The sequence below is a fragment of the Gymnoscopelus braueri genome, assembly GCF_963280865.1.
Source record: "Gymnoscopelus braueri genome assembly, chromosome: 1".
Taxonomy (NCBI): Eukaryota; Metazoa; Chordata; class Actinopteri; order Myctophiformes; family Myctophidae; genus Gymnoscopelus; species Gymnoscopelus braueri.
In genome coordinates, this window is record NC_137603.1 from 12,717,453 (window position 1) to 12,738,403 (window position 20,951).

Sequence of the window (20,951 nt, forward strand, 5' to 3'; positions counted from 1 at the left end):
CATGCATACTTAAAGGTAGGGTAAGTGATTTGCGTTGGTTAAAATAATTGTTAAATAGCTCTATATTCTAATAGTACTCATTGCTATAGAGTGTTTGTTCAGTATTAGGAGTCTCCTTGTCTCTCCACTTCTTTATTAAACAGAAAATGCATTTTAGTTTCAGTTTCATTTCCAATTTTATCCAACCAGGACAGAGAACTCAATCAGGATATAGATTAAACAAGTGAAATTGGAAGTGATGACACTAAGAAATGAGCAGACACAATTGGAACTGGAACACTATACAAATTAAGCTTAAAAATGGGTACTTTCTCCTGATTGGCTGAGATTTTGACACCTACCGAAAAATGTATTTTCTGTTTATTAAAGAGCTGGAGAGACAGGGAGACATCTGTTACTGAAAAAACACTCTATAGCAATGATTACTATCAGAATATGGTATTTTAACCTTTTAACAAAATACTTTTTGTTTTAACCAAAAAATATCACTTACCCTACCTTTAAAGGCAGACCATTTCACTCTCATGCTTTCTCCTTGCTTTCTGTGTTAGATTCCATTTGAAGCTTTTCCAGACTACCAGGGCCTCGCTCTTTCCTACATAGAAACAACCAATCAGTGTTGAGCCTTGCTCTATGAATACTGTTCTGATTGAAACATGGAGAGGCACAATGGCTTCAGAGTACTGTAGAGCCATTCGAAGGCCTTCAACTGTTACGGTCAATGCATGTACGGATGCAAGGATGCAGTGAAAAAATGAAAACCCACAGTATTTTTTATTTTTATTTTTTAAAGTTGTGAAGAGTGTGACTAATGTTAACGGTTTGAGATTCATCTAGCCTGCCACAGACACTGTACTCTAAGCACACACTGTTCTGAACTCATCCTTTATTTATTCACACCGCATAAACATCTCCCCTTTGCTATTGTAGTATTATGTGCGTTTTCTCAATCAGCAGAGGGAACAAAATAAGTTTTCTCACTGCTAGTTGAATGTGTATAGCATGCACATGTGCCGTACACATTTTGCCAGGAAGTGAGTCACTAGGCCATCAATCTGGGAACCCATCGCCAGATAAAAAGGAAAAACAGCGCCCTCTGCTGTTTTTTACTCTTTCACTTGGCTCTGGGGGGAGCTGAATGGAGCACCCGTGCGCAAGGTAACCAGGGTTTTTGGTCTGCCCTCAGCGCTCCACATTTGATTGGGTAAAGTTTCCTGATCTGAAGGCACGCCCACTTGTAGGCCAGTGCGTACACGTTATGACGACCCCCCCCCCCCCCCCCCCCGACAGATTCAAGCGGAGAGCAGAATCTGTTCTTGAGAGATTACTAGGCCATAACCCCCCAAAAAAAAACATTAAACTAGAGATGGTAGGGGAAAATAAATGTTGTTTTTATCTTATTTTTTTCTATATGCATGTATGTAAATTTGTTCTGTGGTAGAATTTCATCGAGAAGCTTAGCCACTTTGAAGGCTTTTTTTCCCTTCTCCTAATGCCTGCATTAGGATCGAGGGTGATTTTTAAACTACTTAGAAACTAAGCAGCTTATGACTTTTTGTCAGGCACTTTCTAATCAGGGTAATTTAAACCATATGTTACATTCAGCGGTTAGCATGCAATGTCAGCCATGACCAAACTAACACAAAGTTAAGTTGAGTGTGGCTCTACTCTCACACCCATATGGTGTTATACACCTGTTGATAAAATCCCAGAAAAAGGATTGGGGCTGTTAAAAGGTATTTCACCGCTGCGGGCCACCTGCTGGGTGAATTGATACTTGGCTTTTCAGACGTCTTGTTATTTTCCTATTGCTGGATTGAAAACACAATTGAAAGCACAACGTAAACAAGGGCTCCGTAGGCGAGGATGACACTTGCTCACTTTATGCCAGCAAGTGTGTCATGGTGCCATAATTGTTATTTTTTGTCGCCACACACGCAAGGCAACATGTGCTTACAAGAAAGACGCACACAGTGCAATAAAAGTGGATGCACCGTGGATGCATAACCACTTGGATGTTTATTATTTCAGTTCCAGTCATTGTTTATTTCTGCGGTGTTCCTAGCATGCTGGGAACCTACTGTATTAATAAGCATGCATTGCACTGGCTTCTGGAAAAATTACAATGTATTTGATTTTCTTTTTTTTTTACCTGTAATTGATTTGTCTCGTGACTTTCTTTTGCATTTTGTGTGTGTTTGACTGTGTGCCTGTGTGTTTGGCAACGTGTTTGTTTGTTTGTTTGATTGTGTGTGTTTGTGCCTCTGTGCCAGTCTCTGCAGAGAATCTGGAGAAAAGCCTGAGGCAGATGGAGAGGCAGCTGCTGCAGCTGGAGAGAGACCTAGAGACATTCTCCTCCCCTGATGACCCCAGTGACATGTTCCACGCCAAGATGGCTATATCCTTTTATGCGCGTACACACACACACACACACACACACACACACACACACACACACACACACACACCCACACACACACACACACACACACAGACACAGACACAGACACATACATGCAGTGCTGCTATCAGGGCAGTGTTCATTGGAGGAGGATCTGGCATCGTGGCGTTAGCATTAAGGGGGGCTTTATGTAGCCTAACAAGCTATCCATTCTCGCACACAGAGCAGGTTGTGTGGACGGTTTCGCACGCACGCACGCACGCACACACGCACACTTCCCCTTATGCAATATTGGTCTTGTGTACAGTTGGAAAACAACAATTATGGTGATGGTAATTATGACTACCACAACAGATTCACATTGTCTGGTTGCTGTGCCTGTAGCCCTGCATGCTGGCTATTTGGATCCATAGAAGACAGCTGTCCAGATCCGTTCATTTGGCAGCGGTGTTAATTATTCAGCGTCCTCTGAGGTAGTTTGAGTGGATCAGGTTGACAGGTATATCTCAGGCCCTGTGTGTGTGTGTGTGTGTGTGTGTGTGTGTGTGTGTGTGTGTGTGTGTGTTCCATAATACGACGGCAACCTGTGCACACTCATGTAGTTGTGATCAGTGGCCCTAGTGTTAGGCCCATGGCAGCTGTAGTTGGGTCACCACGTGAGTTGTGCACATCGCTGAGGGGTGCAGCAAGACGGGGATGGTAGCTCTGTCACCAATAGAGTGTTACATGTTTGTAGAGCGTTGGTTCTCAAAGTGGGGTCCGGGGACCCCCAGGGGTCCTTTGGGGGGGTCCCCAGCAAAATGTGTTGATATAGCATCACGATAATTTTAACCTTTTATAATCTGGCTATTCAAAAATAGCAGATATACAAGCTCATAGCGTGGCACCGAGTGCCGCGCTATGAGCTTGTAGATCTGCTTTTTTTGAAAAATCATGAAAATGTGTGCAAACCTTTGGATATATATTTTTTTGTTTTTACTCAAATATTTGCTGCTGGGGGGTCCCTGGAACAAAATGTTTGAGATGGGGGTCCGCGGCCAAATACATTATCATTTTGGGGGTCCGCGACATGAAGAAGTTTGAGAACCACTGTTGTAGAGTCATACAGACACACGCGCGCGCACACACACACACACACACACACACACACACACACACACACACACACACACACACACACACACACACACACACACACACACACACACACACAAGAAGGTAGTGAAGAAATGTGTTTGTTGAACAGATTTCATAGAATACTTAACTTCAAAGTCACTGCAATCAATGTCAGTCAACATGTCACTTCCCAGAGTTCAGGATGAGTAAGCGTGTGCAAGTTTCTCTCCATTCACATTTCATGTCATTAATTATTAGGGGTTCAAAGCCTGAAGGGCTGAAACCATGTTGTTTTTTGCACTGGTGTATTATTGTTGTTGTCCTCCTGCTGCAGAGATGGTAAATGGTACGCCGATGATTGGATGTCGTGTGCATTACTTAACCGCACGGCACATACAGCATTGCTCAAAAAGAACGTGGCCTGGAACAGATTTTGGCCTCATAGTAAATGAATGAGAATGAGTCCATTTGTGATTTAATAGTGTCTGAAACTGTCAAGTTCTAGGCCTCTCACAGTGTTTAACACTTAAACTGCCAGGGGTTTTCTCAATCAGTTTGCAGCCTCTGCCAGGATTTTTAACGATTTCATACCTTTTCAAGTAGTCACAGAATATTTTTTTATATCCAGTATGATTGATCCCCTGATGGTTGCTAATCACTGGAGGTTTTCAGGTGTGGTTTCAAAAATGTCAAGAGGTCATCGCGACCTCGTTGACATGTGTTGTTTGATGTTTGAATTTTTTTATTTCACTCAAAAATACATAGTAAAACACAGGAAAAATTTGACATTTTTCTTCGTTTATTTCTTAACATTGAGGTGAATGGAGCAGCAAATCTTTGGAAAAAAAAAAAAATTGGCAGGCAATAGCTTAATTCTCAAAAACGTTTATAAACGTTTTTGGCAGGCAACGTGTTGTTAACTTCAGTCCATGTTTGCTTGAAACCCTGAATCGCCACTTTGCGGATGCATTTTTATGTATTAGTATCATTTCCTTGGAACGCCTTATAGTTGTAAATGTCACTGAAAGCTTGCAAGGTAACTTCCCATTTTTTGCAGTACTTCACACTGAGATATTGAATATTTCAGATCCAGACCCAGAAATACATCATATACCCACCTCAAAGTGCACGGTGTGAATGTTGAGCTGGCCTGGTAGGAGGCATAACAGGGGGAGAAAAAGATCAAAACGGGAGCACTGAGATGAAATACAGAGTGCAGAATGATGAGGAGCTTAGGAAGTGAACGTTATAGAAGTGAAGCAAAAAAGGAGGAGAGCCATCGAAAATAGGGGGATACTCAAAAGAATGAAGTGCAGCCTGATCATCGCTGTGGAACAGGGCGCACAGGCCAGGAGGCAGGGAACACGAGTGCACTCCGCTCATCTGCCATGACTCTCAATTCAGCTGTCCGTTCTCTTCTCTCCCCAAACTGCCTCGCTCCCTGAGCTCCCCTGGCTTGGCCACTGACAAGTCAATCTGGGGGAGCAGCACCTATTGAACAGCATTTACCACAGCTAGTGAATTGGCACTCTCCAACCCTGGGCCAGATTCAGCTGGGGCCAGAGACAGCAAATAGGCCCATCAATTGAACAGTAATGTAGGGGCACAACTGGGGCCAGAGATGCGCTACCCACACACACCTGCTCCGTCTCACGCACACGCACGTACACGCGCATGTACACATACACATACAAGGCTTCCTGCTTCTGATTCAGGCCATAGTCTTCACAAGAAGAATTTCTGCACTAGTAGGAACAATGGCTTGAAAACAGTGATTATGATAAATGATTAACATTTAACCTGTTGATGAGGTTTTTTACTTACATTAGCACAACAGTGTTTTTTTTTTACTGCATAGGCAACTCTGGAGTGTTTGATTAATGCTGAGACCCTACGGGGTCATTTCTTTACACGCTCAGATTTAACAACTCGGAATCTCTCTATCGATATACATTCATCTTGCTTTTTCCAAGCCTTTCTCGTTCATGTGTTAATGTGTTAATATAGCATCACAATCATTTTAACCTTTTATACTTTGGCTATTCAAAAATAGCAGATATACAAGCTCATAGCGCGGCACCGAGTGCCGCGCTATGAGCTTGTAGATCTGCTATTTTTGAAAAATCGTGAAAATTGTTGCAAACCTTTGGATATATATTTTTTGTTTTTAACTCAAATCTTTGCTTTGCCATTGTTTCTTGTTCAGTGCGTGTGTGTGTGTGTGTGTGTGCTTGCGCATGCATGTATGTGTTTTTATCCTACAGTAGGCTTGAGTGAGTGCAGGTGGAGGCAAGTGACATGCTCTACTGCCCTTAGTTTGTCATATCTTCGGCTCAGTGTTGACACAACTGCTGCCTATTAGCCTCTACACACCCACACAATCACGCTGAGTCATGCTCTGCATGCTTTATTAGTTTTAACAGGCGGAGCTTACACTTAGGAAGATAACAGTGGTCATAGTTAAATTAGCGCCGTGGCTATGTGTAGTTGTACACGCTTGTGTTCATTCACTGTTACTCTGAAAGTGGTATATAAAAAAATGCACCCATTAGAGTAAAAAAAAAAAGACTGGTATGTACAGCTTTACAACTTTCAGAGTTAAATTAGCACTCTGGATGTTACTGTGTAGGTAATATTATGTCTCGTTGTGTAACAACCCTCGCACTCAAAACTTACTATATGGTGAAAAACATGCTGTACTTGAGCATTTCAGCAACACCAGCCCCATCTGTGACCCCTCCCCCGACACTGTAGCTCTGTCCGGAACTCAGTAACATAAAGTAAAGATCCGGCTGAATTCTTACCTATTTATGAACTTAGCATCAAACAATGTAAAGGTAGTCCTAGAATCCCACAGTTCCAAATGCTCTGTTAAAATGAATCAACAGGTTTGAAACAACATTTCTATTTTTAAAAGCCGCCAACCTTTATGCGGAATTTAAAATTAGAGGCACAAGGCCTAATCAGGCCTATAAATTTGTGTCTTGACATTTTTCAAATATTCTCTTTTTTCTTTGCCCTTCTATGTATCTATTGATTTGTTCACTCTTCAAATCCTCTGTAACCTATTCACTCTATTGTGGCTGCTCGACTTTCATCTCCTTCAAAGGTTTGTTCACCTTTATGTTTGTGTGCGTGTGTGTGTGTGTGCGCGAGTGTGTGTGTGTGTGCGCGCACGCGTGTGTGAGAGAGAGATCCTGTCCATTGCTGAGAAGATAAGCGTACATACCGAGCTATATTTTCCATGGTTTGCTCCCACCGTGCATTGCAGTAGCAGACTTTTATCGTCCGTGTCAGCTTGGCGACGCATCGATCCTGCCATTCTTACTTTTTTTTATAAAAATGAAAGAATTTGGGCATTACATATACACATAGACATACTGTATGCACACGCAGACACAGTACTACACACAGACACACACAATACCAAAAGCCAGACGTGAGTCACAGATGGCTGTGGGCTGCGGGGAGTCAGCACTGTGAACACATTGTAGCAGTTATCTGAGAACATACAGTAGGGGCTCCCACCACCAACTCCACAGTCGATGACTCTTGGAGTGCTCTCCAGCCTCTGGGCAGATGTGCTCATGTGGAGTTGCCATACTGAAGCAACAAGTGTGAAAACCTACCATGCATGTCTGCTGTGTCTATAGGGTGGAGACACATTCAGTATCTAACCCCCGTTATTTTACCCAAATCTGTAGAGTACTGTATGTTAATAACATTACAACTAGCACATCTGCAGTGGTTGACATTGGCATGCTTTAAAGGTTCTGACAATTTTTTTAACTTTTTTTTATTTGTTATGTTTTTTTTTTATTTATTTTTTACCTCAATTACACCCAAAAACTTTGAACTTTGAACATTCAGTGGATTTTCTGTGGTCTGAGGTTTTTTGAATTATTAGGCTGAAAAGTAATCTGGGATTGGCCCCTTGTCTTTGATGTCATAGTCACTTAATCCCGCCCCCTCTCCTCCCCGCCCCTCCCCTCCCCTATCCTTTCCTTTGGGGCGGGCGGAGCAGAGGCGATGATTGACAGGCAAAATCCCTCAACATTGACACCCGCAGGCAAAGATTACTTTTGACATTGCAGTTGAAAAGGCTTTAGAAATGTGAGAGAAAAACACCTGCAATGGCTCACTGGAGTGGAATGTTCAGTTAAAACTTATTATACACGTTTGAAGGACCATGACAAAGACTTTTAATGTGTTGCAAAACTGAATGTCATGAAACCTTTAATATATAACCTAACTGTGAATATTAAGTTCAAATGTCAAAATACCACAGATGTCTCATCTGTGGAGACATTAGGCTACAGTGATTCTGATATCCGCAGTAAAGGCCATGCACTGTGTTTGGACACCTCGTTTCATGTTCCGGTGAGCAGAGAGATTTTGTTTCCCTCGCGTCTCCTGACATCATTACATCTCATTATTAATGCTGCTCCCATAGATTTTAAGCTTGCATGCTTTTCACTTACATGCCGAACTAGAGTTCATCCACTGGGTAAATGAAAGGGCACATAACATTCCATGGCCAACCAGACAGTATTGGAGATGTCTCGCTTGGGACCAAAGTTTGGAATAGACGGACCAACATCGGTGTCCACTAATAGAGCTACCTTTTGGGTCTCAAGGTAAAACACTCAGGATTCTGCTTTGTATTATGTTTTGTTTGCCTTGACCTTTGCCCTCACAGCTTCGCTCAGTATGCACGGGAGCAGTACGGGAAGCTGGTCAACCTGCACAGCAACATGGAGACACTCTACCAGAACATGGTCGAGTATTTTGCCGTTGACCCCAAAAAGACCTCGGTGGAGGAGCTGTTCACCGACCTCAGCAACTTTCGCTCCATGTTCGCTGTGAGTATGGCTGAGGAAACTCATGTTTGTGTAGATTAGAAAAGGGCTGAAAGTAAGGAATTCTCACTTTTGTATTTCATAGAAATGATATCACCTTTTGTAGCATAATGTACTCGTCCCGCTATCCTCACGCAGCTTAATTCAATTAATTACAAAACGGGTCCATGTGCTACTGATTTATTTACCAATAGACAATGCAACACTCACGTAAAATCATTGCTTTCAGGGAATTCTTACACGTGTACCAATGTCAGTACTGCTGCAGGAAGCTTGCGGTTTTCTTATACTGCAATAGTGTTTCCCACTGATGAATTAATTCACATGTTGTTATAGTCTCTCATTCATGGAGGGCATACTTGAATTTGAAAATGTATTCACTGTTGTGTATCCAAACCAACCATACATAACTATTTCAATCTACATGACTATTACAGTTATCAGTTGTAAAAAGGGGGCAAGTGTTAACTAGATTTTCTTTTTTTTTAGGTTCTATGACATTCATTTTCACTCTTATTGTCTCCGCCGGAGGTGGAGAGTATGTTTTCGTTCTGTCCCGCTGTGTGTCCCCCCCCCCTAGCCAAGCTAACATTGGTCAAACTTCACGTGACAATATGTTGTCACCAATGCTTTTGATTGGCTAGCGAGACGCATGACGAAATAAAATCCTATAAATAGGTGTCACTTCAAAAAGCAATTTATGTTTTTGAAGTGAGGTAAGACAGGATCTATCAGTCTTGATTGGAACAGTACCTTCCAGTACAAATCACCCGTCCGTGCGTGTGTGTGTGTGTCCCTCTGAGAACACCTAACATTGGTCAAGTTTCACGTGACATCACAATATGTAATATAAATATATAAATAGCTTAGACAGGAACAGTACTATCCAGTACAAACAGAGATCACAGCTGAGATCACACAATGCAACTAACTCCCATTACGCAAACTGAAGAAGCAGAAAATCATCGTCTGAAACCTGATGAAGAAGCAAAGGCGCAGAAGGCCAAAGCTAAGAAAGCATACTCATCTACAACACTAACACAGAAGAGGACTATAGAGTTGAATTGATCCCACAACAAGGCCGAAGTCTTAATACTGTAACAATTGGCCACCTTGATCAAATACATTATGTAGCACTAGAGAAAACTGACATAGATCAAACACACCAATCAACTGCTGAAACTGTTCAAGACAATGAAGATGAAGAAGACAGACAAGCATTTGAACAAACCAGTCAATTACGAGGACTCCCATATGACACATTGCTTCAAGAAGAATTTTTTAGATGCAGACACTACATATTCAGTCGCCCCTGCAGAACACCAAAAACCTCTCGCATTCTACCAAGACGACAAGTTTGAAGAGTTGGCAAACCCATCAAAGTACCCTTATGGCCGCGGTGGTTTAAAAACAGAAAGAGCAAAAAACATCGCACACAAAAAATATTTTAACCAGCTCAGTACATGGTGGAAGCACAACAAGTCAAAGATCAAATTCAGATATCCCTACGGCAAAGCCGTTTGATTAAAATAGCACGGGTCTGCTGGCGGAGACTTGTGCTCCGAGGAGCACATTTTCTAGTATTTTTTATGTTTTTTGGGGGGTTTTATGACCTCAATTACACCCCAAAAAACAGAACTTTGAACATTCAGTGGATTTTCTGTGGTCTGTTTTTTTTTTGTTGAATAATTAGGCTGAAAAGTAATCTAGGATTGGCCCCTTGACTTTGATTTCATAGTCACTTAATCCCACCCCCTCTCATCCCCGTCCCTCCCCTCCCCTATTCTTTGCTTTTGGGGGGGGGAGCAGAGGCGGTGATTGACAGGCAAAATCCCTCAACAGCGACACCCGCAGGCAAAGATTACTTTTGACATTGCAGTTGAAGAGGCTTTTGAAATGTGAGAGAAAAACACCTGCAATGGCTCACTGGAGTGGAATGTTCAGTTAAAACTTTTTATACACGTTTGAAGGACCATGACAAAGACTTTTAATGTGTTGCAAAACTGAATGTCATGAAACCTTTTAAGGTTTATTTGAAAATCATTTGTCTTAGCACTTAGCACTTTTATGCAACTTGTGCACAAGTCGATTGTAGCCGGAAGTAGTTTGTCAACATTGCATGGAAAATCCACCAAATCTACAGTACTTCTTAACCTTCCTTCCAACCTTTAAGCTTATGCAGAGAGGAGAATGTTCAGTATGCAACTTGTGCTACGATGCATCTAAAACCACCTCTTGGGATGGTTTATGCAGTGCATATTACACCCAGATGCATTTTTAATGCCAGGTGTACACGGGGTCTCCGACTGGAGATGCTCCAATCCACTGCCAATATTCAAATGCATAATAAGCATTATCTTTGTGAGGCATTGCCGAGAGCAGAGTCAGTCCAATTCCTTTCCAGTTCTGGACAGACAGACTCCATCATCAGAAAGCTCCATGTCCTTATCATTCTGTTGCTCTGTGGAGCCAAAAAGAAAACCCCTCTGTGTTTAATCAGCAGGATTAGCGGCATAGGCCAGTGGGCACGACAGATAATAGTAGTTAATTAGCCTGCTGGAGTCACTGCCCTGCACCCATCTGACATCTGCGTCACACAGAAATGGTTTTCACACCCCTTTGGCCATTTTTCCCTCTACTTACTGCTCAATTCTGCTTCAGATTTTCTTGTCAGCCAAAAGTTGTGAGTCTGGCTCCATGCGTTTGTATGGGGGAGAGTGCTAGATGGGGGGTGTGGGGGGGGGGGGGGGGGGGGGGTCGGACTTGGTGTGTAATTAAGTCTTCTGTACCTCATTCCTATTCTAAATGTTAGACTTGGTAATCTGACAGTATATTTTCTTCATTTTTTTTCTTCAAATGAAACCGTTTGAAATGCAAAGTCATTTTCCACTTGGCTGCCACAGTGATTAGACGGATGTCATTCTTTTTATTGTTTGGAAAGTATTTAATGATCAGAAATTGTGAAATTTGGAGAATGAACGCTGGAGTGAAGTCACTGCTATAATACTTACATGTTGTATATGTAGTCATGCCAATTAAACCTCCACACGTCTCTGTGGACACTGTTATTGTACCCTACTGGCTCACCTGCCAGTAAGGAGGGGCTGGATTCAAACCCCTAGACTCTGCAGTGGTGGGACACATTATCTCTATAGTCGTCTGATCAAGACGGATCTGTCAATTATTTTCAAATTCCATCCTGCATTGGCTAAGTTTGGCATCTAAAGTTTTTTGAAAACCATACACCCATACCTAACAACATGACAAAAAATTTTAAATAGTCACCAAGTGCACAATCTTTATGTATTCCCTCCCAGCTAAAAGTCATGTCATCAAGACGGACTTGTCCTATTTTTCATATTTCATCCTGATTGGCTAAGATTGACTTCTACTACCTGGCCTGGGGGAGACCTGTGCTCCGAGGAGCACATTTTTCTTGTTAGTGTTAGTTCGTTTCTTTTACCACTCAAGTTGGGAACGATATACATCGGGAACGATGCGAGTTGGGAATGCATGTCCCACCCGTTTATGTACATATTGTCAAAGTACCCTTGTGCCAGTTCTCTGAGTACCCAGTGCAGTACCCACTCACTGACACTAAACCGATCGACTACATATGGAGATACGGGGATCCCTGATATCGTCAGAAACTGCTGACGCCGTGTTGATGACGTACATGTTCATACGCGAATGGAGTTCTGCACACGCTGCCACGTATATGCCAAAGTGGCACAAATGTGACGCAATGCTCCGCCATTCAGGGAAGCCGGTGCCTACACCCCAAACACACAGAGATGTGGTACATCCTCCAAAGACCCTCGGACAGACAGATGCAGACATTCATGTTTTTCAGGTTCTCGGAAACAATTGTTCAGACCGGATTTCCATTGGGCTACTGCACATCCCCGGCTTATCTGGGACACACACGCCGAGTTTAAGGTCAAACGGTCCAACGGTGCCTGAGTTCTGCTCAGGACAGACACACAGACTGGTTGAATATGTGTTATTGTTGGTTGGTTTATGACTATGCGTGTGTTTGTTCCCCAGCAGTATTTACCCTCAATGCCACTGATGTATGCATGAGCTCAGAGGCTGTAGACACACCAGCTATCCATATACTCAGACACAAACAAACAAATAAATGTTTTCAGCACAAAGAAATAAAGAATAAAAGACGAAACAAAAACAAAAAACACATTCTTATCGGAGTCTGAGAAAAGGAACACCTGCCGGTTCCCGACTGGCAGAGTGTGTGTGAACACTCAAAGAGTCAGAGTCAGGCAGCGTGAAGTTATCTCTGGTTTATTGCCATCTGGCGTGTGTGACGGTTCAACTCCTGAGAAAGACAAAGCAGCCTTACCGTGACACAAATTATAGGTAATAGATGTCCATATCTATCTATGGTTTTATCTACACACACTGTATTCTTTGGCATAAGGTTGTAAACATCTAAAGTATGATCCTGAGCTCATGCAATACTCACATTTATGTTCTGACATGATTAGTGCAACGCAGCGTATTACTGTCACACCCACGTGCCTACGCGTGAAAAACAGATAGATGTATGTAATATAATCAAATTAATTAATTGTTTAATTAAATCCTTATTTTTGCACCTGTTTCTTTGGCATGGAGAGCCTACAAATAGTTATTTCAGGCATTACAATTATCGATGAATATATATGAAGGAGAATGTCGTATTATAATAATTTGCTGTCGTACCTATAATTTGCTGTCGTACCTCATTACCTCAAGAACAGATGTACAATTAGTTTAGTGTCACTTATATGCCGATATCTCGTTTGGCTGACCAGTTGAATCACTTTTAAACCCATTGTTCAGTGATTCTTTTTCATAGTTACTGCACTTTGGCTTGGCAGGGCAGAATTGTACACAAACATAGACCTTTTTCCGTGAATGGATTTATTTTTACATTTCAGATTAGATTGTTTGTGAACATTTTTTCTCCAAAGTATTATAACATGACCGAACTTACCCTCAGTAAATGAGTCAGTTTTAGCTAAATATCATTGTGTGGTTAATAAGTCATGTACGTTTGAATTCAGTTGGTAGATCAATCTTTTCTACACTGACTATGTTCTGCTTACCTTTTAAAAATGCATTCAAACAAAAATGATTGTACCGTGAGGTGTAGTCAATGGACTAAACATGCCAGACCCCTGGCATGGTCCTTTCAACCCCTCTACTTATTTTTTTGTTCCTTTCCTCCTTCGACTGTACAGCTCTAGCCCGTGCAACGGACCACACTATATTTAATGACACCGCCTCTGAAAGGTGACAAGGGCAAGTGTTAGAAAGACCAGCATTATATGGTCAACACTCCCGGGGTACCTATTTATTCCCGTGTGGGTAGGTCAAGATGTAGGCAGGCTTACATTCTCAGCAATTCACTCACAGGGTCAGAACACAGACACATTTCATGAGAGAGGCAAGGCTAGGCCAGTCGACGAGTGCGTACAGTACAGTAAATCTCAGCACTGTAACCTGGCGGTCAAATCTGTGTCAGCATTTACCCTGCCGCGCCGAGACCCATGCTAATAGGACTGTGCTCTCTTAGACCATTGCCTGGAGCGAATTGAGCCTTGAACTGTGTGTGTGTGTGTGTGCGCGCGTGTGCGTGTGCGTGCGTGCGCGCTGTGTGTATGTTGTGTTGGCAACCTTTTAGGAAAGTAGTTTGGTTCTCTTTCACACACATACATGCGCAAACACATACACACACACACACACAGCCTGCTCAGTCACCCGTAGGAAGCAGACTCAGGCGAGGCCGCAGATCTGACAGGAATCCAATTGAGCGTGTCTAATGGCGGACATCCAGGAGAGGAGGAGGGGAGGCAGACCTGCAGCGGAGGAGAGCGGAGGGCATGTTCCTCAGGGAGTTCTCTCTCTTTCTGTCTTTCGTTCTTTCTTTCTGTCTTTCGTTCTTTCTTTCTCATGACTTTTCTTTCTATATCTTTCAATCTTATATACTGTATCTGTCTCTCCTTCACACTTTCGGTCTCTCTCATTCACCTCCATGTTACTGTAAGAGTAAGAGCACCATAATCACTAGATTACATGACCTTTCAACCCTCCCGCTGTTCAAGAACAGTTTTCACTGTTTTTATTTCCTTTAGTCTCTTAATAACCAGATAACTTTGTTTAAAAATGATTATTAGTCCAGTCATGCACACATCGTTCCTATGTACCTGCCCTTTTTCTGTCTTAGTTACGATGCCCTGTCCCATTACACACACACACTTGCGGTCTGAAAATGCACGCAGTCCCCCGTAACCCACACCTTACTGTTATGCATCATGGGGTACAGGGGGTTTTATGTTCACTGAATGAGGAGTCAGAGAATCCGTAGGGTAGTTGGCTAAGTACAACCACAAGGATGGTTAACGTGGCAGGGCCCTGAACTGCTTTATTTTCCTGCTCGATTGTCATTGTAAAGTGTGGAAGTGATCCTTGCTTAGACGGGCCAACTTGTCGTATTGACCTGCTATGGACTAATCGTTATGTTCACTCTGTTACTGAGAGTCAAACCCTCCCTGTAGATTTGACCAAGACTTAATTTAGCCTCCTTGTAGACGCATCGGATGGATCTGTACCAGCTCTCCATCGAGAACAACCGTATGTCACACGAGCCTCATTTGGAGGGAAACAAAAGTTAGATTAAAGTTAAACGTTGAGAAAATGCATTACTATTGACCTACAGTTGTTCATGAAATAGTCCAGCTGTTATGTGCATCACATTCTAGCAATAGGCTGACATAATAACATGTTTTGTATTAAAAATAGAAGCCAGGCAGTCATATAGTACCTATCCAATAAGCGGCTTTATTTGTACACAGATGTATTTTCTCATAAATGTGATCAACAATCCCGTCCATCAGGCTGTTGTTAAACTCGCTGATTTCAGCACTAACTAGATTGCTGTCTATATGACAGTGGTTGGGGCATAGTTGGAGACAGGATACAGATTTGCTTGAGTGTTGTAATGTGATTTGCTTTTTAAATCTCGGTTTTGTAATTGAGGTTGACTTTTTAATGAGAGAGCGGCTTGGAGAAAAGAAAAACAGGGGGATGGGCAAAAAGAGTTTAGCCTAATTTCACATTACGCATGCATCACAACTGTCTGTTTGGTAAACCTGGATTCACTTAGTTGTCCATTATTGAAAATGCATTCTGAGTGATTTCTCCTGCTCCCCCTTTATTTTTTTCATTCGCTCTCCGGCTGTAATTTAGCAGATTGGGTGCCCATTAAGATAAGTCATTTGTGAATCAGATGTTGCTACAAGCAACCGACACAGACGTTCCATCAAATCAGAGTTAATGTTGTGGAGGAGATGGTTTCAGTTAAAAATAGACTTCCGCGTTGCTTTAATACCACACTCAGTCTGTTGGATATTAATTCCTCCCCTCTCTCTCTCTCTCCCTGTGTGGGTCCCTGTTCAGATTGGATATTCTACCGGAGAGATGTTATAGCAGGACCTCCCCACCACGAGACAGATTGTCTCTGTCTGTTTTTCTCCTTTCCTCACACTTTGCTACCCTCCCACCGTCTCCTTCCTACCTCCCTCCCTCCGATCTCCAGGAGATGGATTGTTATTCAATCCCATCTCCCACCTCCTCCGCCCTCCTTCTAGCTGTCTGTGTGGGATTCCTCCTGGCGGTGGTAGAGTTCATGGACTCATCAATGGCCACCCCTTGAATTCCTCCCAAACTCGCTGACTTGGTTCTCCGTAGTATTGTTAGGGCACCTCGAATGTTTCTTGCAATATTGCTTATACAATAAACAGTGAACACCAGTGGTGTAAAGTAACTAAGTACATGTACTCAAGTACTGTACTTAAGTAAAATTTTGAGGTATTTTTTTACTTTACTGGAGTATTTCCAATTGTCAGTACTTTTACTTCTACTCCACTACATCTCGGAGGCAAATTTTGTACTTTTACTCCACTGCAATTATTTGAAAACTTTAGTTACTAGTTACTTTGCAGATATACATTATGACATTATAAAACATACATTAACCACTTTAGCCCTATTTTATACATACAGTAGGCTATTTGAAAATAGCCGATCCGACGCGTTGTGAGCTTGTAGATCTGCTATTTTCAAACATTTTAGTACTTTTACTTTTGGTACTTTGTTTGATGCCAATACTTTTTGTACTTTTACTCAAGTAAATTTTGAATTCCGGACATTTACTTGTAACAGAGTACTTCTACCAGAGTACTTCTACATTGCAGTATTGATACTTTTACTTAAGTAAAACATATGAGTACTTTTTCCACCACTGGTGACCACACACAGTACATGGCCTGTACGTAGAGAATAGAGAATGAGAGGATTATAATGAGACTGTTCTAGGTGTGTGAGTCTCCAATATTGTGTTGCTAATAATTCAAGTTATGGCTCATTTGTTGTATAATTATTACAAATTTAGATTAGCAAATTATTTTAGCAATGTTTTTCTCTCAATTTAGTCGTTATGCCAATTAGTTATTCCCCACATATTTCGGCGTTGTCACTGCTATTGTACTCTGCTGGCTAACCTGCCAGTGAGGAGCCCCCACCAGGAGGACGTGAGCTCGGCCCTGGGCTCCCTAGGCTGGTGGGGGAGTGTAGCGCCCAGGATCACTTAGAAAATTGGCACCGGGTGAAAAAAAGGTTACAAAATTGCGGGATAAAACATTTAGATTTAAACAAAAATAATCTATATATATTTTTTTTGCCCGGCGCCGCGCTATGAGCTTGTATATCTGCTATTTTTTGAATAGCCAAAGAAATCTAAAATGACACAGATGCTTTCCCGGTCTTAATGGATTAATATAGACACTCGGCCAAACCGGAGGCACCACTAAATTCTGATAAAGACGTAATGTCCAAGATTTGAACCCCTGGATTCCAGGGTGGCGGGCCTTTACCCCTACTCCACAAGAGTGACCCCGTTTTTGGCTCCTGAACTGGTACCGGTAGCCGATTTCTGCAAGCTCTGAATCTCATACAGTATGGCTAATGTTATACCCTGACCGTAACTACACCAAATCTAAATGTAATCCTCTCTAACCTAATGCCTCAACACCGCTATTTAAGAATACCTGAAGTAAAGGTCAGCTCTGTTTGGCTCTGGCTGTCTGCACAATTCATCATGGTTATGATCAGTGGTGGAAAAAGTACTCACATATTTTACTTAAGTAAAAGTACCAATACTGCAATGTGGAAATACTCGTGTTACAAGTAAAAGTCCAGAATTCAAAATGTACTTGAATAAAAGTACAAAAGTATTTGGCATCAAAATGTACTTAAAGTACCAAAAGTAAAAGTACTAAAATGTTTGAAAATAGCCGATCTACAAGCTCACAACGCGTCGCATCGCGACACGTTGTGAGCTTGTAGATCGGCTATTTTCAAATAGCCTATGTATAAAATAGGGCTAAAGTGGTTAATGTATGTTTCATAATATCATGATTCATATCTGAAAAGTAACCAGTAACTAAAGTTTTCAAATCATTTTAGTGGAGTAAAAGTACAATGTTTGCCTCTGAGATGTAGTGGAGTAGAAGTAAAAGTACTGGAAATTGGAAATACTCAAGTAAAGTGCAAATACCTCAACATTGTACTTAAGTACAGTACTTAAGTAAATGTACTCAGTTACTTTCCACCACTGGTTATGATGCTGCTGGTTCAGGAGCCCCTACCAATAATGAATCTAAAATGAATATATAAGTGTGGCAAGATATTGTAGAAGCAGATCAGACGAGTGAATAAGCAGCAATGGTCGGTTTGATATAGTTGTCAAGAAGCTGTCATCTAGCGTCTATAAATGACCGCCTGTCTCCCTCTGTCCTCATCTTACCATTGTAGTTCTCACTCAATGCTGTCGGTGTGTATTTGGGTGTGCATGCATCGATGTTATTTGTGTGATATGACTTTTCTTCAATTGACCAGGCCTCCGTGATGCACCTGGAGGGGCTGGCGTGGGGGGGGGGGGGAGTCATTGGGTTGATAAGAGCCCAGCCTCCCTAGCTCTAAGTGCCTGGCTATTGATTAGGGTGGCAATCATACTAGCACTCTATTAAATCATACACAGCCTCTCCCTCAGCTTGGGCATAATGGAGCTATCGACACCACTTACTGTGAGTTTAACAACCGTCTGGAAGAGAGATGATGGAGCCTGCACCTATGCTGGTTAATCTATAGCAGATATCTTATCTAAGAACTGACTCTTGATAGATGTGCCGTCCATGGCACATGTCCACTGTACAAAGAAAAGAAGGCAAGCTACTGTGGGAGTTATTTCATAAATCATTGTCTTTGCAGAGACTATGTTCTCGCCTCTGTTCGTCCATCCGTGTGTCCGTCTGTCCGGCCTTCTGTCTGTGAGAAGCTAATCTCCGGCACCGTTGGACCGATCGGTCGATCGGATGAAATGTTTTAGGCACACCGCCTGAAGGCCAGAGCAGAATCTTTCACATCCACCTGTTGTAGTGCCACCAGGAAAAACTATTTAAAAACAATATTAAAGTAGAAAAAGTGCTCCTCGGAGCACAAGTCTCCGCCAGGTCAGGTAGGTTATTATGGCCTCCTGGTGGCGCTATAATAGGCCAATGTGAAAAGGGTGCCATTTATTCCTAGGCTGTGCACAGCAATCGGACACTGCATGCATGATTTGAGAGATGTTGTTCTAAAAATGTGTTTTGCTAAATTTGACCTGCTGGTGGCGCTACAACAGGCCATTGTTAAAAGGGTGGCATTTGTTCCTCAACGTAGTGCAAATGTGCATTCAAAGTTTCACCGCAATCGGACGCTGCGTTCATGATTTGCGGCATTTTGTTCAAAATGGGCCACTCCTGCAAACATTACATGTCAATGTTAGCCAATCAGGATGGAATATGAAAAATAAAACAGATCCGTCTTGATCACATGACTATAAAGATCATGTGTACTGATTTGCGTGAAATTTGGATCAAATCTGAAGGCTTAATATCAAAAAATGTGTTTTACATAACTCTGCCTCCTGGTGGCGCTATAAAAGGCAGATGTGAAAAATGCAGGGCAAAGGTTTTTCCTTGGCCTCTAGAGAGTGTGCATACAAAGTTTTACACTGACCGGTGCAGTTATAGGTAAAAACACGAATCGGCCTGTTACAGCGCCACCATGAGGCTGATTTGAACATTTTCAAATGGCATTTCTTCCTCGGCCTAATGGGAATGTATGTGCAAAATGTCAAGGAAATTGCATGCTGTGTTCATGATTTGAAGGCCCATGTGAAAAATTTGGAGCAGAGGTTCTGCTCTGGCATCCAGGGAGTGTGTGTGCACAGTTTCGCTACGATCAAGCCAACGGTGCCAGAGATTAGCTGTCCACAAAATGACAGAATGACGGACGGACGGACGGACACACACACACACACGGACGGACGGACGGACGGACAGGGGGTAAAACATACTCTCTCGCCATGCCTTTCGGCCTGGCGGAGACAATAAATGCTGTTTTGTCCAAACATCACGCAAATGGGTACACATTATCTCTATAGTCATGTGATCAAGACGGATCTGTCCGATTTGTCCTGATTGGCTAAGTTTGGCTTCCAAAGTTTACAGGATTGACCCGTTTTGAACAAAATGCCTCAACTCAATTTTTCAAATGGGCCTCATGGTGTTGATTCACATTTTGACCTTTGACCCATAGGTCATGCAATCAAAATGTTTATTTTTTCTCCCTTGGATTCCTTGGATCATTATCTTATCTCTGTAGTCATGTGATCTAGATGTATCTGTCAGATTTTTCGGATTTCGGATTGACTATACCATTGGCTTTCAAAGTTTGCTGCAGAGGCCCATTTTGCACGACAAGCACCACTGGACCGATTGGCGGTAAACTTTGCACGCACACTCCCAAGTAGGCCAAGCAAGAATCACCAGACCATTAAAAAAAAATAAAAATACATTGGCCAATTATAGCGCCACCATGAGACATATTTTTGTGAAACACATTTTGTGTTACTATGTGATCAAGACGTATATGGTCTCCGTGGGTAGTGGGAGGGATCCGTGTATCCACTGGAGCGATAACAATCCGACCGCGATCGGCCATTTTGGGGCTATGGCCCGTTGACAATGGGTGGTTTTCATCACACAAAAAATTAACTGAGTTAGAAGTGTTTTTCTAAAAATCCTATAGTTGAGGCGGACGGAAGTCTGTTTTTTTTTTGTTTTGGCGTCACATCCGCTTCTCTGAGTGACGAGGGATCATTCCTAAGCTGTGTTAGAACACCCCTTGTGGAATTTGAAAATAGAACGCATATACGCGTTCGTGGAGGGCAAGTGATGGATTTAATAGAAGGCATATCTGCGTCCTTGGCAGGCAATGTGTTAATATATGTTTATTCATGCAATCATTTCCAGATTGCGTGGTAGGTAGCATATCTTTAGACCAAACATGTCCCTTGTAAAGGCTTGTCATGAAACCCCTCTATTACCTCTATGTGCGTGCCACTGTGTCAATTATAAGAAAAAATTACCTCGAGGAAGGCTAGTGAAATGCACGGGGATTTGAAAAAG

The 20,951-nt window shown here is 42.3% G+C and overlaps 1 protein-coding gene across 1 annotated transcript in view; it reads left to right on the forward strand.

The window, feature by feature from the left end:
• LOC308090904 (protein diaphanous homolog 3-like) overlaps positions 1-20,951 on the forward strand; it is a 337,084-nt gene that overhangs the window by 200,103 nt on the left and 116,030 nt on the right. Inside the window, exons 24-25 of the mRNA XM_080436177.1 lie at positions 2,274-2,398; positions 8,215-8,379. Coding sequence (XP_080292303.1) covers positions 2,274-2,398; positions 8,215-8,379 — 290 coding nt within the window. The remainder of the gene's footprint in view (positions 1-2,273; positions 2,399-8,214; positions 8,380-20,951) is intronic.